Consider the following 24,392-nt stretch of genomic DNA (forward strand, 5'->3'; position numbering starts at 1 on the left):
AAGAGTAAAGTCCCTTAGAGAATCCAGTGTTTGTCAAAAACCAAAAACAAAACAAAAAAACCCAGCTGCCTGTTAAAAACTCCAACAGGAGAGACTGTAAGGAAACCTTCCTATACTCTACACCCCATATTGTCTTGGAAACAAGAGCCTGATATAAAGACAGCCTGGCTGCAGGGATTCCTGGAGAACTGCTCAGGTGAACAAGGCGCAGGAAGGAGATCACCCAGAAAGAGGACTGGCCCTAAGAGATCTGTGGCTCTCATGAGACTTCATACCATTCCAAAGAGAAAGGCTGGGCACTACCAGGTGTTGTGACCCAAATAACCACTCTTGTTCCAGCAACCCTCTGCCTCAGTTTACACAGTATGGGATTATGGGCGTTCTTTCTTCACCACACTGTGGTCTTCACCTACTGTCTCACTGGACTAAAAAATGTCAGGCTAGCTGCCAGCTGCCCCTTTCAGCTTTTCCTTCCAGCCCATCTCCATTCCTTTGTGACATCTGCAGAACCAATCTCTCCAGGGCCTCCATGGGCACAGTAGGCTAGACTCAGATCAGTGCATCCCTCAACCTTCACTGTAGAAGCTGCTTATCACATGAGGCGGGGGTTCTCAGAGACCCACAGCTTCGAGACAGTATGCAGTGACTTTGTAAGACTTAAGCACTCAGCCCTAAATGGGACATCATCAAACCCCTCTCCTCAAAGCTCAGAGACCCATGGAAGAGGAGGAGGAGGAGGAAGTGTAACTCCATGGAAACTGTCTTCAGACACAGCAGGACCGATGCTCACATGAACAGACTGACGACTGTGTGCACAAGACCAGCACAATCCAAACCAGCAAAAATCTCAACTCAGAAGAGGAAGTGGACAGACTCCCAACCATGATGCTCTGTGCAGCAATGCTCAGAAAGGGAGACCCACTGTGCATCAACTGCACTCCGCTCAGAACAGGCCACTCATGGATCCCTCTCTCTGACATTAAAGGCGCACACAACCTGCACTTAACTTACTTTTTTTGCTTGTTTTTGTATAGAAAGAGAGACCACAAACATACATAACGTTGGGACACAGAGTTCAGTAAGTATCTGTGAATGTTTTAGATGTTTACAATAATCAACCTGCGCTTGGTGGTGCACACCTTTAATCCCAGAGGCAGAGACAGGCAGATCTGTGAGGTTCTATGCCAATCAGAGATACACAGTGAAACCCTGTTTCAAAAAACCAAAAATAAGTAGTACAGGTATCTACAGAGCCCCAAGCCCTAAAGTTAAGCCTTGGGGGTTAGGGAGTCCTTTTGTTTAGCACTTCTCATTATAATATTCTTTAGGCTACATTTATGTCAGTCACACACTGAAGCGAGCCAGGAAGGGAGCACCAGGAAGGGAGGTGCAAGGCCCTTGGACAGCTATAAAGTGTCCTTCCTCGGCAGGAAAGATGGCTGTTCTCAAGGGTCTTTCACTCCAACTTCCAATTCTATAGCCATTGGGGAAGAGAAGCCATACTTCTCAGGGTTCAAGGCCAGGGTGGCTGGATGGCCCAGGTTGCCAAGCCTGACAACTGGAGTCTAAACCAGGAATCTACATGGTCAATGGAGAACTTTTGTCTTAGAGTTTTACTGCTGTGAACAGACACCATGACCAAGGCTAGTCTTATAAAAAACAACATTTACTTGGGGCTGGCTTACAGGCTCAGAGGTTCAGTCCATTATCATCAAGGTGGGAGCATGGCAGTATCCAGGCAGGTATGGCGCAGGAGGAGCTGAGAGTTCTATGTCTTCATCCAAAGGCTGCTAGTGGAAGACTGACTTCCAGGCAACTAGGGTGAGGATCTTATACCCACACCCACAGTGACACACCCATTCCAACCAGGTCACACCTATTCCAACAAGGCCACACCTCTAGATGGTGCCACTCCCTGGTTCAAGGATATACAAACCATCACATTCCACTCCCTGGTCCCCATAGACTTGTTCAAAAACATGAGTCTATGGGGGCCATACTTAAACATAGCATAATGCAAAATGCATTTAGTCCAACTTTCAAAATCCTCATAGTCTATAGTAGTCGCAACAATGTTAAAAGCCCGTAGGTGTCCTCGGACAGTCACATGCATGCCATACCCCAGAATGCAGTGCTCATTCCATTCTCAATGTCAAACCATTAAACACTCAGAGGATGGGCTGGTGAGATGGCTCAGTGGGTAAGAGCACCCGACTGCTCTTCCAGAGGTCCAGAGTTCAAATCCCAGCAACCACACGGTGGCTCACAACCATCTGTAACGAGATCTGGCGCCCTCTTCTGGAGTGTCTGAGGACAGCTACAGTGTACTTACATATAATAAATAAATAAATCTTTAAAAAAACAAACAAACACTCAGAGTATAAACATCAGAACATAGACTATCTATGCGCTCGCGTCATACCAGGAATCAATAGATGGTAAGGGTGCAACATACTACTTCAGATGAACTCCTGTCCTACACTGTGTGCTGTCATTCCCCGTGTTAGGTTCTCTTATTTCTTTCCCTTCTGTGGCACTGGGGATCAAACCCAGGGCCTTGGTACATACAGACAGATGCTCTACGTTGACATATGTCCCAGTTCCCTATTTTGTTATCAAGCCACCAAATGAGTCATTATTATTATTGTAAGAAGCCAAGCGTAACAAGTAAACACTCATCTTTTGGGGAAGCACAGGGACACCAAATCCCAGGTCTTGCACATGCTAGGCAAGTCTTAGTAATGAAATTAACCACTGGTGTCCTAGTTAGGGCTTCACTGCTGTGAAGACACCATGACCAAGGCAACTCTTGTAAGAACAACATTAAATTGGGGTTGGCTTTACAGGTTCAGAAATTTAATCCATTATTATGGCTCTAGAGGGGCTAAGAGCCCGTGTTCCGAAGGTAGCTGCAAGACTGACTTCCAGGAAGCTAAGAGGAAGGTCTCAAAGCACACCCCACAGTGACAGACTTCCTCCATCAAGGCCACACATGCTAATAGTGTAGCTCCCAGGGCCAAGCATATTCAAACCACAACTGGGGTACATTCCTAAGTACAGAATTCTAGGCTGAAAGGTAGATTTCAGTCCATTAATGTCTAATGGTACTGTTCAAAACATCTGTTGCTAGCTTAACAGTCATTCCTTTCTAAATACTTTCTCTCTTTTGGGAGCTTTTTAAAAGCTAACACTTATCTGGGCTGGGAGCACAGCTAGCTCAGCAACAGCCGCCTACTGCGCTGGCCAGTGGACAGATGTAGCTCATGTTGACGCATAGACGCACGCCTCCCGTCCTCTCCTTCCTCCTATTTACCTTTGTGCTCATCCTGGGTAGTTTACTTGGATTCTCTGACTCCCCCATTCTTCAATCACATCTAATCTGTTGTAAAGGACCTACCTATCTTTCTAGGTTTGTTCATTTTCAAAGTCCTCCCAGTCTTCTGTTCCAGTGGTAGGGTCTCTGTATCTTCCCTGATTTAAATCAGACATAGAGTCCCTGCTAATTTCCTGATCTGGTTCTTCAGGATGCTTTTATCACATCTGTTGCTGTCTGCTAATACATTATTTCTTTTAGCTTTTATAGTTTTCAGTTGAATTCTTTAGGGTTCCCCACACACAATTGTTGATTTGTTAAAAGGGTGATATCCTCTGAAGCACCATGTGTTAATTACATCAGGTTCCATTGTAAACTTGTGCTTTGGAGCCCAGAGCAGAGAATGAAGGAACTGAGAAAGGCCCGTAGGCAGAGGCTAGGATGCAGCCCCTTTGCTGCATTGTGTACTATGAGGGTCTCATCCTACAACACGTTCCCGATGACCATAGACTTACACAGGCACAAAACCAATGGAGCCAAACCAGTCAAACGGAACCAAATCAATCTTTCCTATTTAAAATGGCATTGAAGATAGCAGTTATTGCAGCCTAGGGATGGCCCAGGGGTTAAGATCACTTTTGCAGAGGACCTGCGTTTGTTTTTCAGTGCCCTCGTCGGGCAACTCATAACCACCAGCTCCAGGGCATGTAAGCCCTCTTCCAGCCTCTAACACACGCACACAATTAAAACTATAAAAAATAAACCCTTTCAAAATTACACAAAGGTAACAACACACTTGTCCACTGTTGATTCAATCAAAATTCCAAGTACCTAGTTCCAGATCGTCTTTAATTGAGACTTCTGTGACTGAGGTTTTTGCTACTTTGTGCTGTTGGATTTTTATGTTAATTCCACTTTCCTAGCTGGGGCTGTCTGGACTGAAGAATGAGTCACATATTCAGGTGACTCCTTGAGAACCATTCCCTAATGAATAAAGGAAACAATCACTGGGTGAGTAGGAGGATTTCCGGGTTGGACGTAGGAAAGAAAAGTCATTTGGGTCATTTGGACAGGAATATCGTAAGGACAAGATGTAGTTGCTTAGTGTCTCCTGGTTTCAACGGTGGATCTGCCAGGATTCGCCACAGGAGGGTTTAGATTTAATATGGCTTGCAAGATTAGGATTCTAGTTGTTGCGCCCAGAGACTGAGTTACCATTGTTTCTGAACTAAGTCTGTGTGGCAGTTTCCTTCACCAGGCGGGTCGACTAGGTTCGAGAGAGAAAAGTACAGAGGCTAAGAGTGGGTTTGCCAGATGTGCACCACAAAGGCCATGGGAGATTTGACGCATGGAGCTGGTGTGGTAGCGACCCGCCAGTGGGAACTTAGTGAGCTGGGTGGAGAGATTTTGGAGCTGAGTCAGAGAGTATTTGAGATGAGAATATCCTGCTGCAGCCATATTGCCCACCAGCCAGGAACTCACTGGTCTTTTTATATTTCCCACAACAACTTTGTGGGTTCTTCTCTCTTCCACCCTCTCAACCTCCTAACACTGATAGGATAGAGAGAAAAAGACAGGAAAGGTAACATCATCAGACAACTTCCTGATGAGAGGCATCCATTGGTTCCTGGGGCAAGTTCAATCTTTGCCACCAGAATATCTCATTTCTTCTTGTTTTATCTTCACACATGAACTACTCAACAAACTGCAACCAGGAATGACAGCAACCACCAACCAACAAGCCTCCACCTCTGGGGCCCTAGCATTTATATACCCTCTGAAAAGTTCCCAGAATTCCAAATGTCACACAATTGAAGAAACTATCTGCAGCCAGCAAATCATAGGCAGCTGCTATGGGCAATCGGCAGGAGCCCCACATCCCATACCTGAGATTAAAACAAAAGCACATTCTTATTTCTGTTTTTTAAAGAAACCACAATTCTCACTAGAGACTTCCTCTCCCTCCATCTGATGACCCAGAGTTCCTGGACCAGGCAGAGCTGTCCTCCTTCCTGCGCTCACCTCGGAGTGTGCCGTTCAGGTGAAACAGCTCTTCTGCATCAGCCTCTGCCCTGCCCAGGTTGATTCACACCTAGCAGTTCTTTGGTAGATCTTCTACAGAGCCCCCTGACACCGAGTGTCCGAGGCCTTGGTACACTGCTCGCACACATCCCGAGTCACCATTCCGAGCCTTCTTCCCACACTCGGCCCCAGGATTGGTCAATTCTACCATCAAACTGTCACGAGTTCACTCACTGCACACACCCTTTCTCCTATCCATAGGCAATCAGACCATTCCAAAGGCTTTTTATCAATCAACTGTACTACTTACAGATCCCCACTCACTGAGCAAGTCATGACTGGTATTTACTAAGGGACCGTTACCCTACCCTACCTACCAGGACATGGCATCACAGAAAATAACACATGGCCATGCCTTTGAATAAAATGGAATGCCATGGGGCTCAAAGATAGCTCAATGGCTATTGTTGCAGCAGGTAACTCAGGTTCTCAGCATACACACACACACACACACACACACACACACACACACACACAGAAGCTTACAACCACCTGTAACTCCAGTTGCAGGGGATCTAAGACCTTCTTCTAGCCCCTGGAACACACATGACACACACAAACTCATGCAGGCAAACACACGTACATAATGATCAGAGGCTTCTAGTGCATACAGAAGGAAACAAGGGCCTAGAGTTCTGCGTTTACATTTCTATACGAGCAGGGCATGGTGACTCAGGCTTTCAATCCCAGCACTCAGGGAAGAGAGGCAGGCAGATCTCTGTGAGTTCTAGGACAACAGGGGTTTCACAGAAAGATCCTGTCTCAGCAACATCAGAACTAAAGTCTAAACTCTTCAGCTTAATCTGGTTGCAACCTCTCTAAGACCTGCCTCCTCCCCTAACTGCCTACGACTGCCTTACATTTTCTCAGAACTCTGTGAACACACTGAAAACAGAGTACTGACCTGTAGGATGGGCGCCGGGCCAGGATCCCGTGAGCTTTCTGTGAGGAGCCTATGCTGTCAGATGAGTCCTGAGACTCCTCACTTTCTGATAGCGATGACACCTAAAAATCAGAACTCATTTTAATACACCGAAGAATCCAGTTTTCACTTTTAAAGGAATGATCTGTCTTCTGTCACCTGCTCTCTTGTAATGTTACTTCTGAGGTTCAAAATGAAAAGGAAAGGAGAGCATCTAAAGAGACATAAACAAACAAACAAACAAACCGGGTGTGCTGGCACACCGTTAATCCCAGCACTGTGGACAAAGAGGCAGGCAGATCTGAGTTTGAAGCCATCCTGGTCTACAAAGTCAATTCTAGGGCAGAAAAACTCTTTCTCAGAAAACAAAAGCATATACACTACAGCAGAGCAGTGCAGACAATAAAGCTCATTTGTCAAGTAAAATGGTGTTACTTGGAGGCTGGAGAGAGGCTCAGCAGTTACGAGCACTGGCTACTCTTCTAGAGGTTCAGAGTTCAATTCTCAACAACCACTTGGTAGCTCACAACCATTTGTATGTAATGGGATCCCTCTTCTGACCTGCAGATGATGTAGACGGAGCAGTCATATACATAAAATACATAAGTAAACCTTTCAATGATATTCTACTAGTTAGAAGAGAAAATGACAGTTCTGATTTCAGCACCGTATTTACACAGGCTGAGTCTGAAAAGCCTATTAGATACCTACTGCCGAATACATAAGCCTAGAGAAAAGCTCTGTGCTACATGAGCTCAGAAATTATGGGTTTGAACTGTTCTTCCAAGGCCCAGAGCTCCATCCCTAGCAGCCATACTGTGCAGCTGCAGAGGGAGAGGATGCCTGCCGCTCCCTGCCTTCCCTAGGCACTTGCATACACACGGGGTACTCACAAACAACACTTAATTAAAACAGGAAAACTACACAGGCGAGGCCTTAAAGCCACTAATACTTTCACATTAATATACTGGTAAGAAGAGATCAGAAGACAAGAGCCGGGCTGGCGAGATGGCTCAGCGGGTAAGAGCACTGACTGCTCTCCCAGAGGTTCTGAGTTCAAACCCCAGCAACCACATGGTGGCTCACAACCACCCCGCATGAGATCTGACACCCTCTTCTGGTGCATCTGAAGATAGCAACAGTGTACTTAAATATAATAATAAATAATTCTTTAAAAAAAAAAAAAGAAACAGAAGACAAGAGCCAAGCCAGCAAGCTGCCTTAGGAAAGTAGTGAAGGCGGTGGTAGTGGGAGGGGCAAATCGCTGTATCAGAGGCTGCCTCAAGGACATAAGTTAGGTGATGGAGGTGACAGATAGGGGTCAGCACAAACATACAAATTTAAGAATGTAGGAGTTGGGCTGGAGAGATGGCTCAGCGGTTAATAGCACTGCTATTCCGAAGGTACTGAGTTCAATTCCCAGCAACCACATGGTGGCTCACAACCACCTGTGATGAGATCCAATGTCCTCTTCTGCTGTGTCTGAAGACAGCGACAATGTACTCACATAGGAGTCGGCACTGTCTCACCTCACAATGAACCAATGTATGTATGGCACTTTACTTGGTACACACAAGTAAGTATTAACTATTCTTCAATTTTTAAAACCAAGCTTTAAGTTGGACAGGATGTCTCTGTGTAGTACTGGCTGTCCAGGAACCTGCTATGTAGGCCACACACTTGCCTGGAACTCACAGAGCTCCGCCTGCCTCTGCCTCCAGAGTGCTGGATTAAAGGTGTGTGTGAGCCACCATAACCTCCGAGACTATTTTTAATTTGTTTTTTTAATTTCATGTGCATCGATGTTTTGTCTGCATGCATGTCTGTGTGGGGTGCTAGATCCCCTGGAATAGGAGTTAGACAGTTGTGAGCTGCCATGTGGGTGCTGGGAATTGAACTCAGGTTCTCTGGAAGAACACCCAGTGCTCTTAACTGCTGAGCCGTCTCTCCAGCCCCTATTTTTAACTCTTAAAATGATCTAAAATCCTTACCATTTCCCTAAAACTGGATTATGACACCTGACTTTGCTTTGGGCCTTGTCTGCTGTCTACAGCTTCCCTCAGACTATTTCGCAGGCAGCACACTTGCGTGGGGCTTGTCTCACCTTTAATCGTCCCCTTCAATGAGTGATTCTAGCCTATGTCAGCTTATTCCTGTGACCCCAGAACTCAGAAAGCTGGGAGACCATCATTTTGAGGCCAGAAACCCTGTCTCAAAAAGAAAACAACGCCCAGTGTCTCCTGAGTTCACAGAGAACCTTATGAGTCACCTTCCTTTCTCTCAGCAGATCGACAACTGATGGCCAGCTAGTGACACCCAGGTGACTGTCACATTCACGACTCTGGTATCGAAGGATGTTCCAGTCCCTCCCTACTACCTCCCACCACAGGGTCTCACTATGTAGCCTGGCTGTCTTGGAACTCACTACATAGACCAGCTTGGCCTCGAACTACAGAGATCTACCTGCTTCTGCTTCAGGAGTGCTGGGATTAAAGGCTACTGAGCCAGTCCTTATGTTCTGTTTCTACTCCGACCTTCAGCCACAGTCTGTCCCTCTCTAGGTTTTCTTCAGGTTCTCTCACTTGTAAGAAAATAATTTCTAAAGTTAAGACACTAAATATTTCTCCTTAATGACACAAACAAAAGGAGAATTTTTTTTTTTTTTTTTTTTTTTTGAGACAGGGTTTCTCTGTGTAGCCCTAGCCGTCCTGGAGCTCACGCTGTACACCAGGCTGGCCTCGAACTCAGAAATTTGTCTGCCTCTGCTTCCCAAATGTTGGGATTAGAGGTGTGCGCCACCACTGCCCAGCAGGAGAAGAAATCTTAAAATATATATGCAGGTACCACCAGTCTCACACAGAACACAGCTTCCCTCAGCCTTGTGTCACTCAGCAGAAAGAGCTTCTACTCACCTCAGCTACACAGCCAGCCTCTGGTTCAAAACACATAGAACAAAAACACTCCTCTGACAGCACTGGCAGTCACTGTGTGCTCAGAAAGAAGAGAGGCTGCAACACCCTGACACAGCAGCTCACCTGCCATCCTTGCATCCAGAAGGTAAAACCGGGAAAGCAGAGAAGAGAGCTCTCTACTGGTAAGAGGGAGGTAGGAACAGTCTGAACTTCAGAGATAGCCCTGCTTCGGAAGGGAGGTACCTACCTTCCTATGCTGCTAAGGCTCAGGGTTCTTTCATGCAAGTACCACTGAGATAAAGAGGTCTTTCCCTTATATTTCTTTTCTGGCCAGGCATGACGGCATAGGCCTGTAATCCCCAAACCTAGCAAAATTGCACACGATTTCTGGTCCAAGGGCAGCCTGAGCTGCACAGTGACGTCCTTCCTACAAACCCTTTTTATTTCTCAACCTTTTAAAGCATAAACTGTCTGCCCACATACAATGTCTTCTCATTAGAAGATCCACTGTAGTGGATCAGGAATTCTACAGTGCACCTTTTCCACTTGTTCACTTGGACTGTAGCCTAACTTCTAGTTCCTCAGTGCCACACTACAGCGGTAGAGTATAAGCTCCCCAATTCTCAGGGTGACCTCTCTGAAATTGTCTGCATGCAGGGGTGACTTACAGAAGACCGAGCTTGGCTCAGGTTAGACAGGTTAGAAAGTTAAGACCTCCAGAGCTAATCGCAAACACACACAGGTTAAAAAACTTACATATACACATGTTTCACTGTATGACACTGACACCTGCTAAAAAATTGTCTGAAAAGGAAACCTTTAAAAAAAGTTTCAAAGAACATACTGGGGGTTAGTGGGGAAGGAGAGATGCAGAATAAAAGCATCTTGTTTTCAGTCATGGAGAAAGCATGTGAGGACTATGAGAGGTCAAAGCAGAGCCAAGGAGACAGACTTGACTCCCAGTTTTGAGCAATCAATGAATGACAACTCTTGTTCTAGACTCTTTCTAAGCCTATCTGTATAGTGAGCAGCTTTGAGAAATACAGTTATCTCCCTGGAACTAAACAATTCCCAATAGTTGTTTTAAAAAATAATGGCCAGTAAGCAATAAAGCACCTAGAATGAAAAGCAGAAGACTGGGCAGCAGAGTGAGACCCAGAAGGGAGACTTCCACCATCAGACACCGATTCCAAACACTTAACTTGATGTACAAGAGAGCTGGTGCCGGAAAGGACTTTCTAAGAGATGTTAAAACATGTGGAGTAGAACTGAGCCAAGTAGCGCACTGTCTCCAAAATACCGCAAAGATGAGCAGTAAGTATGCCAACCAAGCCCCGAGAGACACAGAGTCTATGATCTAGGGTATACATGTTTGTTCATCAGGACTGACCAAGTATTAGGCCCAGCCCAAAGAACTTGCCTCTAATGGGCAGCTCAAACGAAAGCAACATAGATCATAACCAATCTGAAGTCCTGGCTAACATAAATTTCCCGGTTCTCTTCTTGAGAAAAGCATACTTCTGCCAAATGGGCAAGCTGACTCCAGGTAACAACTTATTTAAAAAGAACAAAATGGGTGATGTTAAATAATAATTCTAGGTACACAGAAAAACCTTGTCTCAAAAAACAAAAAAAAAAAACAAAAAAAACAAAACAGCAACAAAGGAAAGAAAGAAAAAGAATGAATTCAGGCAGTGTGTTTATTATTGCATAAATCTCCCATCTACCTAAGTAGCAAATTTAAGTGTAACCCGGGCCGGGACCTAAAAGACATTTAGGGATGACATGGTCTAAAAACCATGTAACAGGGCTGGTGAGATGGCTCAGTGGGTAAGAGCACCCGACTGCTCTTCCAAAGGTCCGGAGTTCAAATCCCAGCAACCACATGGTGGCTCACAACCATCCGTAACGAGATCTGACTCCCTCTTCTGGAATGTCTGAAGACAGCTACAGTGTACTTACATATAATAAATAAATAAATATTGATTTAATAAATCTTTAAAAAAAAAAAAAGAAACATGTAACAAACAAAACAGCAATACCAGACATGATATATACCTTTAATCCCAGCACTTGAGAAGCAGATGTCTGAGTTCGAGGCCAGCCTGGTCTACAAAGCCAGTTCCAGGACAGCCAGGACTACACACAGAGAACCTTGTCCTGAAAAACTAAACAAAACACCAAGACAAACTAACCAACCAAACAAACAAACAAGACCTCTTTCGAGCTGTTGGCCATAGCTGTCCAAGTCTCCAAAAACATACAGCCTGCTGTCCTTGGTTACCCCCACCTATCCCCGACCCCCGCCAGTCTCTACAGCTGAAGACACCATGCACTTTAAAAATGAGGCCCTAAACCCGGGAAGTGGTGGCGCACGCCTTTAATCCCAGCACTTGGGAGGCAGAGGCAGGCGGATTCTGAGTTCGAGGCCAACCTGGTCTACAGAGTGAGTTCCAGGACAGCCAGGGCTACACAGAGAAACCCTGTCTCGAAAAAAATAAAAAAATAAAAATAAATAAAAAGAGGCCCTAAACTGCATCTGCCATGAAAGCCCATCCCTGACGCTTAGCTTTTATACCAGAAGGCCCCAGGCTGCAGGCTTGCAAAGGAGGAAGCAACCGACAGCCCTGCCCAGCAAGGACGGCTGTGAACCACACCACTGACCAGGGCAAGGCCGCAGTAGTCGCACACATCGTAACCAACAGCTCTCTAATTTGACTTAAGACCCACTCAAGAAGAGGGAAACCATGCCTGATACTGAAAACCTAGTTAACTACTCAGTGCTAGGAAGTTATGGCTACTGGAGGAAAGTCTACAACCACTAATCTACTAAACTAGCATAATCCCTAACAATCTATAAACATGTGTCCTCACACCCACAGATAAGTATAGTCTCCACCTCTCATCAAGGAAACTTCGCTTCTTGATAGACAGAGACCACTGTAGAAAACCACAACTTACCAGACTGTAGAGTTGTGGAACCCAGCCCCAAACACTCACACGCCTAAGGTTTAGGGAGCATTGCAGAAGAGGAGGTGGAGAAAATTTAAGAGCCAGGCTATTGCCGGGCGTGTTGGCGCACGCCTTTAATCCCAGCACTCGGGAGGCAGAGGCAGGCGGATTTCTGAGTTCCAGGCCAGCCTGGTCTACAGAGTGAGTTCCAGGACAGCCAGGGCTACACAGAGAAACCTTGTCTCAAAAAACCAAAAAAAAAAAAAAAAAAAAAAAAAAAAGAGCCAGGCGATCAGGTGTTCACTGAGATTTTCTCCTAGTAATATCAGAAGCCACAGTCTCACCAACACGACTGAACAAGGAGGACACCAATGGACGTGCCACAGTGGCCAGGGAAAAGCACACAAGGCCTCAGCCCTACACAGAACTACAGGTAACAGGAAAGCTGGAATCAGAGCGAGGGGGCAAGCAGGCACACACATGGGGCAGTGACACACGCAGGGGAAACACCCATATACACAAAAACAACAGCATTCTAGGATGCTGGATAATGGAATGTCTCTAGAAGTCAGAAAAGTGAAACTTAATATATAGATTTGAAATCTAAATAATCACTATTTAGACATCAGCAAATGATAAAGGATCGGAGAACTGAAAGATAAGGAAGAAGTTTTAGAGCTAAAGAACATAAGGACAAGCACAAAATACAAGAGGTGTGGAGGTCACAGTGAGAGGGAAGACTGTGAAGTAGGAAAGTGAGGACTGTGGGACATGAGGAAGAACAGCTGCGACTCAGGTGCCTGCTGAAGCCTCCTACCAACAGAGCATCAGGGACCCAGTGTAGTTAACATCTGTTGTGAAGGTTGCCAACATAAAGACAGTTCTTTCTCAGATTTTCACCCCCAAGACAGGGTATCTCTGTGTAGCTGTCCTCAAACTCAAAGAGATCCACCTGCCTCTGCCATCTGAGCACTGGGATTAAAGGTGTGGGGCACCACTGCCCACTCACTGATACATACTTTAGTAAGAATATTAAGACAGCAGTGGGCCAGCTGTAAGCTGAATGTACATACCTCAAGTGGGAAACTCTGTTAGAGTGGGTTCATCCTAACTTTCTGTCTGGACTTCTGCCTTCTTGTAATCCTGCCAGGTGGCCCTTGGGGTCCTTACATAATCACCCCTACATTTCTTAGCAGCCCTCTAACGCTAACTCTCCTCTCACATTCAGGCCACTACTGAGTACTGTAAGGACAACGAGCAGGACTCTCGGCAGCCGCACCCACATCTCCAGATTCTTGTTCTTGTCTCAGACCATCATCACTGAGCTTTAAAAAACCCATTAAACATTTTTTGTTTATTTTTAAAACTAACCTAGGTCAGGCTTGGCAGCAAGTGCTTTTACTAGCTAAACCATCTTGCTGGCCCTTAAGAATCTTTTTTTAGTAAATTATACTGCATTATATTAACTAATCCTGAAATGTTTTTTCCTCTGATAAGACAAAAATCAAGCTTTATTTAGTGGAAGCCTGTAAGAACTCAGGCTGCAGAGCTGGGCGGGCAGCAGCACGGATTGGACAAACACCAATCCATATGCTCAAGAGGCCTAATGACCCACCTACGAAATGAAAGAACTCCAAAATTAAAAATAACAAAAGTGGCAAAACAGCTAAAAAGGAAGATGATGATAAAAGCAGATGGAGCAGGGCATCAGCGCCACATCCCAACAATCTCAGATCTTAAGAGGCTCCTGTGAGGGGACCAGAAACTTCGGGCTAGCCTGGACAGCTTTCAAGGTCAGTCTGCACAAAGTGACTTCCAGCTAGTGATGTACAGTAAACACTCAACAGGAAGAGCAGTCGAAGGAGAAACAACGCTGGATTTAGTAACAGGCCACTTATTCCAACAGCAACTATAGAAGAAAGCTGGGGACAAGGCTAGAAGCTTGCACCTGCCAATCCAAGAGCACACGTACTTTATAACACAACTACAACCACAGGACTTGTATGTAAAGAGGGGTTAGATCATATTGCTCTATGTGACAGAACAACTAACAGGCTCTGAGACTGGTTGGGAAACATCAGAAACCTGAAGTGTGGGGTAGCAGCAAACGAGAGGAACTAGACCAACTCAGCACAAAGGAGGGCACAGGACTCCCTGCTCCTAACAGGGAGCAGGGAGTCTCATCTAAAGTAAGTGGGAGATGGGCAGAAGGAAAACGGCAGTTCTACCTATAGAAGCCACAGTTCTTAAAGTCTCGAGTCAGTTGGGACATGTGGTTCCATAGTCACTCGACTCTTCCAGTGTGACCAGTGAGCACTGTAGAGGAAGGTCTGTTTTGTTACTCATATGGCTCAAGAGGACAATGGCTAAGAGCCATCTTAAAAGACAACTTACTGTTTTAAAAACTACTACTTTGGAGGCCTGAAAACAAGGAAAACTCACTAGTCAGAGACTCTGAGGCTTACAGCCACAAGCCACAGACCAGCAGGCAGCCCAACTCCGGAGCCACCTATCTACACTCGGAGTCTTACAAGGAGCTCTGGGAATTCTGAAGCTGAGTTAGGTGGAGTCCTTGACATGAGCAGACCCCACCCTCTAGCTGCATGGTTTTTGTTGTTGTTGTTTTTTAAGATTTATTTATTATTATATGTAAGTACACTAGCTGTCTTCAGATGCACCAGAAGAGGGCGTCAGATCTCATTATGCATGGTTGTGAGCCACCATACGGTTGCTGGGATTTGAACTCAGGACCTTTGGAAGAGCAGTCGGTGCTCTTAACCACTGAGCCATCTCTCCAGCCCTAGCTGCATGTTTAATGTGCACTGGGATCTGAACTTATAAGACTAAGCAATTTCAATGCTGTTGCTTCTTCCACTCCCCAACGGAAACAGCACTGACTTAGAATCAGCCACCAGAGAGAGAGGTGGGAACTGGAGTGTCTTAGGCATAGAAAAACCTGCCTTGCACACAGGCCACCAAACTAAGTGTAACCAGGGGAGAGTCCTGATAGAGTGAAGATAGCTCAGCACACAGCTACAAAAGACAAGAGGATGCTAACTTCAGTCCATGTCCCTACCAGCACACTGTAGAGCCAGAGTGCCCAGAGGGCTGCTCTGAGGACCGGTCTACTCGCCCCACTCCAGGTTTTCCTCTATTTATTATGTCTAGTACTGTTTGTTTATTTTGAGACAGGGTCTCACTTCTTAGCTTGGCTGGCCAGGAACCTGCTTTGTAGTACAGGCTGGCCTTGAACTTACAGAGATCCACCTGCCTCTGCCTCCCAAGTGCCAGGATTGAAGGTGTTCAACCACCATGCCCAGCTTAAAAAAAACTCTGAATTCCAATTATTTTGTTTTTGTGTATGTTTGGCTGGATTATGTATGTACACTTTGTACATACTGTTACCCCAGAAGTCAGAAGGAGGCATCAGTGCTGAGAACCAAATCTGGATCCCTGCAAGAGCAGCAAATGCTTTTAACCACTGAGTCATCTCTCCAGCTCAAGTAATATTTTTAAGTGCTTAAATGTTTTTATGGTCATCTATTTATATACAGTTTTCATTTTTAAAAAACGTTTAAAAAATTATTTTTACTTTATTTTAAATGTCTAAGTGTTTTGCCTGCATGCAAGAGCAGCTGGATGGAGCCAGCCCTCCAGTCTCCCACAGCCTCCTCTCTGTGCTGTCAGCTCCTTACTTTTTCTACCTAGCACAGCTTTCTCTCACCCTTCTGCAGGACCCTGCTTCCTTTCATTTCCCTCTCTGACTTTTATGTTTTCTTCACTTCATTAACCTTTTCTCTCACTAACAACTTTAACCTGACAGATCACTGCACACCAGGCATTTGTTATTCCTTAGCATTTTTTTTTTTTTTTTTTGGTTTTTCGAGACAGGGTTTCTCTGTGTAGCCCTGGCTGTCCTGGCACTCACTTTGTAGACCAGGCTGGCCTCGAATTCAGAAATCCGCCTGCCTCTGCCTCCCGAGTGCTGGGATTAAAGGCGTGCGCCACCACGCCCGGCTTTCCTTAGCATTTTTTGTCTATGGTTTTTAGTGCTATAGACGGCTTCAACTGATTTTAAAGACATTTCTCTTTATCTTTAAAGAGTGGGTGAGTGTAACATTACTGTGGTTTGTTTTCTGAGTAAGACCACAAAGCTCTCCAAAAGATGTTATTACAAGGTTGCGGGGTGGGTGGGTGGGTGGTGTAGCTAGACAGATGGCTCAAAGGTTAAGAATACTATCTGTGGCTGGGCAGTAGTGGTGCACGCCTTTAATCTCAGTACTTGGGAGGCAGAGGCAGGTGGATTTCTGAGTTCGAGGCCAGCCTGGTCTACAAAGTGAGTTCCAGGACAGCCAAGGCTACACAGAGAAACCCTGTCTCAAAAAACAAAAAACAAACAAACAAACAAAAAAAAGTGGAGTAGATCTATCAATAACCAGATGAGCCATCACAATACAACCGCGGAGAAAAACCATAAAATGAATGGAAATGTAACTTCTGTAAGACTTATCTCAATTATTGAACTTAATACTAAATCCCTAAAACAACTGCTTCGAAGATGATACAAAAAAGCAGACAAATGAAGTAAACCTGGGTGGATACGTACCACACATCCTTTTTTTTTTTTTTTTTTTTTAAAGATTTATTTATTTATTATTATATGTAAGTACACTGTAGCTGTCGTCAGACACTCCAGAAGAGGGCACCAGATCTCGTTGCGGATGGTTGTGAGCCACCATGTGGTTGCTGGGATTTGAACTCTGGACCTTCAGAAGAGCAGTCGGGTGCTCTTACCCACTGAGCCATCTCACCAGCCCATCCTTTTTTTTTTTTTTTTTTTTTTTTTTTTCTTTCGAGACAGGGTTTCTCTGTATAGCCCTGGCTGTCCTGGAACTCACTCTGTAGACCAGACTGGCCTCGAACTCAGAAATCCCCCTGCCTCTGCCTCCCGAGTGCTGGGATTAAAGGCGTAAACGATCCTGTCTTAGGTACTTGTGCTGTTGCTGTGATAAAATGCTCAACAAATGACAATTAAGGGCAAACAGAAGGTTGCTAAGAGATACAATGCCTCACTCACGGCAGGATCATGCTGGGCTTACAACCTCTAACTCCAGGGATACAAGGCCTGTACACACACCCACAAACATACACAGACACACATACAAATGCAAATAAACACACATAGACACACAAACACATACATAAAATCTTAGCTGCTATCTCAGTATCTGAAGGCTGAGACAGGATGGTCGCCAGTTTGAGGCCACCCTGTAACACAGCAATGCTTTTGTCAAAATGAAAACAAAACCTTACAGGGCTAAAGCTACAGCTCAGTGGTCAGGTGCCTGCCCAAAACCCTGGGCCCTGGATCAATCACTGGTAAAGGGGAGCAGAGGGGAGGGGAGAGGAAAAGGGAAGGGGGGGGGGATGAGCAACTCTATAAGCCCAAACCACCGCAGACAAGTCATTCTTAGCTCCTTTTGTGAGCAGAACTTCTTGAGGATGAGGTAGCCCCCAGGTAAAACCACGTGTCACCAAGCCTGAGTTCAATCCTTAGGACCCACTTGACGGAAAGAGAACCAACTCCCAGAAGCTGCACTCTCATCTCCACAACTGTGCTGGGGCAGTGTACCCACCACAAAATAAATAACTTAAATATCAAAAACCAAATGTCTCAGAGCTAGATAGATGGGTCAGAGATTAAAAGTGCTCACTGTGGGGCTGGAGAGATGGCTCAGCAGTTAAAAGCACTGACTGCTCTTCCAAAGGTCCTGAGTTCAAATTCCAGCAACCATCCATAATGAGATCTGATGCCCTCTTCTGGTGTGTCTGAAGACAGCTACAGTGTACTTATGTATAATAATACATAAATCTTTGGGCAGGATGGAGTGAGGCCGACTCCCAGCAACCACATGAAGAAGGCTCACAACCTTCACTGTAGTACACTGTATACAGCTACAATGCACTCATATACATTAAATGAATACAGCTGCTTGCTCTTCTTGCAGGGGATTATGTTCTGTGTCTAGCACCTATATGGTGGCTCCCAAAGACCTGTAACTACAGATCCAATGTCCTCTGGACCTCACGGGCACCCCTACACACAAAGTTATGCACACATACACATAAATAACAGACTATTCTTGTCTGTAGTGGCTATAATATTATCTATCACATAAAATGAACCACTACTTCTAGGAAACTTCGCTGAATTCCAAGTATATTCACTGGCCAGTACACTACACTACCTGGTTCTAAGATTCAAGATACCTCTTTGATAGATAGTTAACGCATTGTCAGTAGTAAATAGCATGATAGCTCATTTCTGTTATCTGACACATGTATTTTTTCCATATGGCACATCACAGCCTTCCTGGACTTAGAAGACAAGCAAGCCAACAACTGTCAGTCTCATCCCTCTCTGAACCCACACCCCAGGAATCTCCTCTACACCAAGACGACTTACTCAAAACAGACACTGCCCCAGAGTTCCCCGATGCATGGCTCTGCTTTTGTCCTTCTCCCTCTTCTGTTTTCCATTTTCCACTAGCCTACCTTCATGTTCACCGATTCTTTCATTAACTTTATTAATCAAGTCTGATAAGCCCTAACGCCATCTACTGTTCATTTGTGCTATCTATCCCAAGTTGTATGTGTCATGGCATCTGCATACCCACACCCCAAAAGATAGATGAATAAGTAACTTTAACTTGATAGCTATGTACAATAACATACACCTGCAATCCCAGCAGGTGCCTCAAAGGTAGAAAGATCAGGAGTTTAATTAAGGCCACCCATCACTACACAGTGAGTTTGAGGCTAGCCTGGCAATGCAGCTAACTTGTTCTTTCTTCCTGGTATGACATCCACAGGTGAGTCACACTCACACTGAATTTCTGTGAGTCTCAGAGGTCAGTGACCTGTAGGGTATTGAACTTATTCTAGTTTGAGGTAGGAGCAAGATTCTTGTTTTGTTTTGTTTTTTTGCCGACAGGGTTTCTCTGTATAGCTCTAGCTGTCCTGGAACTCACTCTATAGACCAGGCTGGCCTCGAACTCAGAAATCCACCTGCCTCTGCCTCCCGAGTGCTGGGATTAAAGGCGTGAGCCACCACTGCCTGGCTTTTTTTTTTTCTTTTGGTTTTAGGAGCAAGAGTCTTTTCAGCTTTCTACGCATTAGGCAGAAGTCAGAAGTTGCCCCATAATTTTAGTTTCTATTAAAATTTATATTCATGACTCCTAAGTTTACATTTTCAGTCTCAACATGCCCACCTGTCAACGAAGCTGCAAACTAATCTGTGAACACCACGGCCAGCTCAGTGCTCTGCGAGCTCCTGCTTACCTGATGTACTATCTGAGAAACGTGAGGCCCCGCAACGGTTGAACCAGGCTGAGATGCAGTCTCTGACGTGTTACTCTTGTGGGAATCTTCCATAATCAACTGAAAGGAAAAAAAGCCAGTTAGAAAAAGCCAGTTGTAGCCAGGCAGTGGTGATGCACAACTTTAATCCTAGCACTTGGGAGGCAGAGGCAGGCGGATTTCTGAGTTCCAGGTCAGCCTGGTCTACAGAGTGAGTTCCAGGATAGCCAGGGCTACACAGAGAAACCCTGTCTCCAAAACCAAACTAAAGAAAACAAAAACAAACCAACAAATAACAAAATAAAAGGTGCCAGTTGCTACAGAACATGATTGCTACTACAGAGCTCCCCTTACTTTGGAATGTTTGGAGACAGGATCTATCTGTCCTTGGGTCTCTTGAACCCACTGTGTAGATCAGCTGTCCTTGAACAGAGGTCCACCAGCTTCTTCCTCCCCGGTGCTGGAATTAAAGAAATGAGTCACCATGCCTGGCTTATCTTACCATTTTTCAAAGTAGAGTTCTGTTGTGGTGACTACATTCACAGCTGAACAACCAACCTCCAGACTTTTCTACGTCCAATAGTAACTGTCTTTTTCCTCCAGGAGCCCCAGCAACTCCTGTTTCTACTACTAACTCCTGTGACTAGACACTCCCACAAGGTGAGTGAGTCCTTCTGTGGCTGTCTAACTTCATTTGGCACAAGAGCCCAATTCAACCATAGCTCCTGTCAGGGTTTCCATGGTTTGAAGTCTGAACAACACTCCCTGGAATGTACTTCCATTGTTTACCTCCATCTACTGACAAATAGTTGGGTTGCTTCAGTCTCCCGGCTGCAGTGAATAGTTGAGCCATAAACATGGATAACAATTATCTCTTAAAGACCTGCTTTTGCCAGGCCTAGTGGCAAAGGTACATCTCTAGGTGAGTGTGGTTCTCAACCTTCCTAATGCTGCAGCCCTTTAACACATACCTCATGTGACCCCAACCATAAAACTATTTTTTTTGTTACTTCATAATACTTTTGCTGTTATAAATTGTAAATATCTGACCATGCAGGCTATCTAATTCTGGACCCCTGTGAAAGGGCCTTTCAACTCTCAGGTTGAGAACTGCTGTCTTACAAGTTTGTAGGTAGCCTGGTTTACAGAAGTTCCAGGATAGCTAGGGCTGGCCTACATTCAAGACCCTGTCTTGAAAAAACAAAGAAAAAAAGAGCTTGCTTTCCATTTTCTTTGTATGTGTAGCCTAGAGAGCTGCTAAATCATCGGTTATTCTGTTGTGCATCTAAGGTACTGATTTTAATGGCATCCAGCCGGGTTTACTGTCCTAGCAGACCATAAGAAGTCTAGCTGCAGTCCCTCCCATCCTTACCAGCACATGCTGGTTTTTTTCTGTTTTCATAGTAAGCTTTCTAATAAGAACAAGGTGACTTTGGCTTTCTCCCCACTGACTAATGACATTAGCCCTTTTTCTCCAACACTGAAAACATGTCAGGAAGCAAAAAGTTGAGATTTGTTTTGTTTTTGGAAACAGGGTTTCTCTGCATAGCCCTGGCTGTTCCTGGAATTCACTCTGTAGACCAGGCTGGCTTTGAACTCAAACGATCCACCTGCCTCTTGCCTCCGTAGTGCTGTGATTAAAAGCATGTGCCACCCCTGCTGGACAAGTTAAGAATTCTTAATCATAAACTAGAGAGATGGCTTAGTGGGTTGAGAACACTGGCTGCTCTTTGAGAGGACTTGGGTTTGATTTCCCAGCACATATACAGTGGCTCAAAACCATATACAACTCCAGAGGATCTACTGCCTCTCTGGCTTCCAGAGGAACACACAGGCACATCTGAAGGCAAAACATCCATATACATAAAATACTTTTTTAGCTGGGCGTGGTGGCACACGCCTTTAATCCCAGCACTTGGAAGGCAGAGGCAGGTGGATTTCTGAGTTCCAGGACAGCCTGGTCTACAGAGTGAGTTCCAGGACAGCCAGGGCTACACAGAAACAAACACACACACCCCAAATTCAATCAAACAAACAAACACCTTTTTCTCACTATAAGCAACAAACTGTACCTGTTCTGTTTTACTGAATTATCAACTGCAAATACATTAAAAAAAAAAAAACAACAACTTATTTTATATGCATGGGTGTTTTGCCTGCGTGTGTGTAAGGGTGTAGGGTATAGGGTTACTCAGGAGCTAGTTACAGGCAGTTGTGAGCTGCCATGAGAATGCTGTGAATTGAACCCAGGTCTTCTGAAGAGCAGCCAGTCTCCCCATTCCTAAAATTTTAAATCTGGCTGAGTTTTTTGTTTTTTTAAGACAGGATTTTAAAGCCCAGGCTGCCTCTGCCTCCTGAGTGCTAAGACAAAGGCGATAGGTATGTCCCACCAGGCTTGACTGAAGTCTGCTTTTCTTTTTTTAAAGATTTTATTATTATTATAAATAAGTACACTGTAGCTGTCTTCAGATACACCAGAAGAGGGCATCAGATGTCATCAAGAATGGTTGTGAGCCACCATGTGGTTGCTGGGATTTGAACTCAGGACCTTTGGAAGAGCAGTCAGTACTCTTACCCACTGAGCCATTTCTCCAGCCCTAAAGTCTGCTTTTCAAAATGACACCCTTTTAAACAAAATAGACTGAGTACATTTTCTATAAAAACAATTAAGTTCCAAGTAGCAGCTGTCATAATATGATGCACAGTTGAGCAGAATCAGGAAGGCAATGAAATGCAGTCCAAATGCATCACCAACAAGATGCTGGAAACGGAGAAGTCCGAAGGCTATGGATGGCTGTCACACACAAGGCAAGGCACTGCCCTCCTAGGACAGGGTCTTCTATAGCCCAGGTTGGCCTCAAAACCTGATACATAGCAGAGGGTGACCTTTCTTGAACTTGACTCTCCAGACATCACCCAGCTTGCCTCAATTAAGCAGAACCTGCCAACACACCCAGGTCCTCTACAGAGCAGGCTACATCGCTAGCCCAAGGCAAGGTGTTTTAATAAATCCTACAAAGAAAGCGACTTTCTGCGTGAAATATCAAGAGATTTGTTTTTGTGGTGATAAGGGGGACCTAAAGAAACTGTATTTACTTCAGATCTCACATTAGGATGCAAAAACCCAGAAGCTAGGCTGTGTCCACCACCATTCCTAGCCCAGCGATACCTCTTACTGCCATTCCTTACTGTTCCAACTCCTGTGGTTTTCGTTCATTCCTGAGTGAGGGATAGGAGGTTGGTTTGATCTTTAGAGCCTCTGCCGCCTGAGCTGGGGTTAAAGGCATGTGCCACTATGCCTGGATCAGGTCCTATTTTAATACATTTGTCTTGCCTGGCACATTATCTCTGTATTACTTAACAGCTATGTTTACTAGCCTGCCTGTTTCTCCCAGCTTTAAGCTCTCTAAAGGCAGTGCCTGTTTGGAGTAAAGTGTGCTCAGTGCCCAGCAGACTGTCATGAGTGAACAGTAAATATCAAGTACAGACTTCTCAGCTGGTGAGTGAGGAAAAGGCGTCTTAGTTTCCTTCCCTGAAAAAGAGGTTGAAGGGCTGGAGAGATGGCTCAGTGGTTAAGAGCACTGACTGCTCTTCCAGAGGTCTTGAGTTCAATTCCCAGCAACCACATTGTGGCTCATAACCATCTGTAATGAGATCTGACGCCCTCTTCTGGTGTGTCTGAAGACAGCTACAGTGTACTCATGTAAGTAAAAACAAAAACAAACAAAAAATCCTAACATAAGCCGTGTTCGAAGTTAACCTGGACTATATATATAAATTTAAGGCCAGTTTGGTAAGCCCTGTCTCAGGCAAAAATTAAAACGCTATCATAAACCGGGCCCGGCGACCGCGTCTGGAAGTCCTGCACCATGAACTCTTCGCAACAAATCCCGTCTCAAAAAGAAAAGGCGGCTACCGAGACTCTTTTACAACTTAGGCGGCCAGCGGCGAGACTCCCGGAAGGAGAGGAGCGTCGTGCCCCGCCACTGGGCGGGTTGCCTCGGTTTTCCCAGTCATGGAGGCGAGAGCCCAAGGCCGCGGCGCCTGCAGCCTGCCGGAGGCCGCCGCCCGGCTCTTCTTCCCGCCTCCATGCGGCGCAGGCCGAGCCAAGAAGCGCGGAGGGCCCCGACTCCACTCCCAACGCGCCCCGGCGAGGGGAGCCTAACGCCCGGGCGCTCCGGACGCGCGCGACCGGAAGCGCGCGGCCGGCCCCACCCCCACCGCGCCCCTCCCCCACCGCCCGCCGAGCCGCGCGCGACCCCCGGCCGGCGCGTGGCCGCCATTGCGTCCCCGCCCGGGCCGCCCCGCGCCCAGCTGCGCCCCGCTCACCCGCGGAGTCGCCTGGCCGCTGCCCGGGGCGGGAAGCTCCACTCCCCCGTCCCAGGCGGCGCCGACTTCACTCCTCACTTGCCAGCCGCGCACCGCGGCGAGGTGGCGCGGGTCCCAGGGGTCGGCGGGGCGCGGGAGGAGAGCGTAACTCGAGAGCCAACCGTCGCGGCTACCGTTTTCCGGCCGCGAGGGGCGTCGCAGGCGGCATGATCCGCACAGGCCGGGGGCCGGGGCTGGGGGGGGGCGAGGAGTGCGCCGGAGCGTGGGGAGGGGCGGGGCCTGCGGGCCAGCGTGCTGCGTCACCGCGTGGTCACGTGGGCACCGCCATCTTGGCGAGCCCGGGAGCGCGCCGGCCGCCACGGGGTCGCTGGGGGAGCTCCGGGGAGCCTGGGGCAGTGGCGCGGGGTCCTGACCTCCCTCTCTCGCGGGCGGGACCGCTGGGCCTCGGCTACCTGCTCTGTTTAAGTAACTGTAAAACCTTGCGCTGCCATCTTAGTGCTTCGGAAAGGACTTAGCATGTCCT

At 46.2% G+C, this 24,392-nt stretch overlaps 1 protein-coding gene across 6 annotated transcripts in view; it reads right to left on the bottom strand.

Moving 5' to 3' along the window:
- Atf1 (activating transcription factor 1) overlaps positions 1-24,101 on the bottom strand; it is a 35,266-nt gene extending 11,165 nt beyond the window's left edge. Inside the window, exons 1-4 of one of the 6 annotated variants that reach the window (XM_085831828.1) lie at positions 23,870-23,999; positions 19,895-20,000; positions 19,523-19,621; positions 6,300-6,400 (exon numbers count right to left, since the gene is read on the bottom strand). In XM_085831828.1, the coding sequence (XP_085687954.1) occupies positions 6,300-6,400; positions 19,523-19,615 (194 nt within the window). In that variant the 5' untranslated portion in view covers positions 19,616-19,621; positions 19,895-20,000; positions 23,870-23,999. Of the gene's footprint in view, positions 1-6,299; positions 6,401-19,522; positions 19,622-19,894; positions 20,001-22,709; positions 23,390-23,456; positions 23,699-23,869 lie in introns of those variants that run through there. The other 5 variants (XM_021183561.3, XM_021183560.3, XM_021183565.2 and 2 more) reach the window with 5 other exon arrangements.
- Positions 24,102-24,392: the final 291 nt, after the last annotated feature.

This window comes from Mus caroli, unplaced genomic scaffold, assembly GCF_978045245.1.
Source record: "Mus caroli unplaced genomic scaffold, Mus_caroli_1 scaffold_16, whole genome shotgun sequence".
Taxonomy (NCBI): domain Eukaryota; kingdom Metazoa; phylum Chordata; class Mammalia; order Rodentia; family Muridae; genus Mus; species Mus caroli.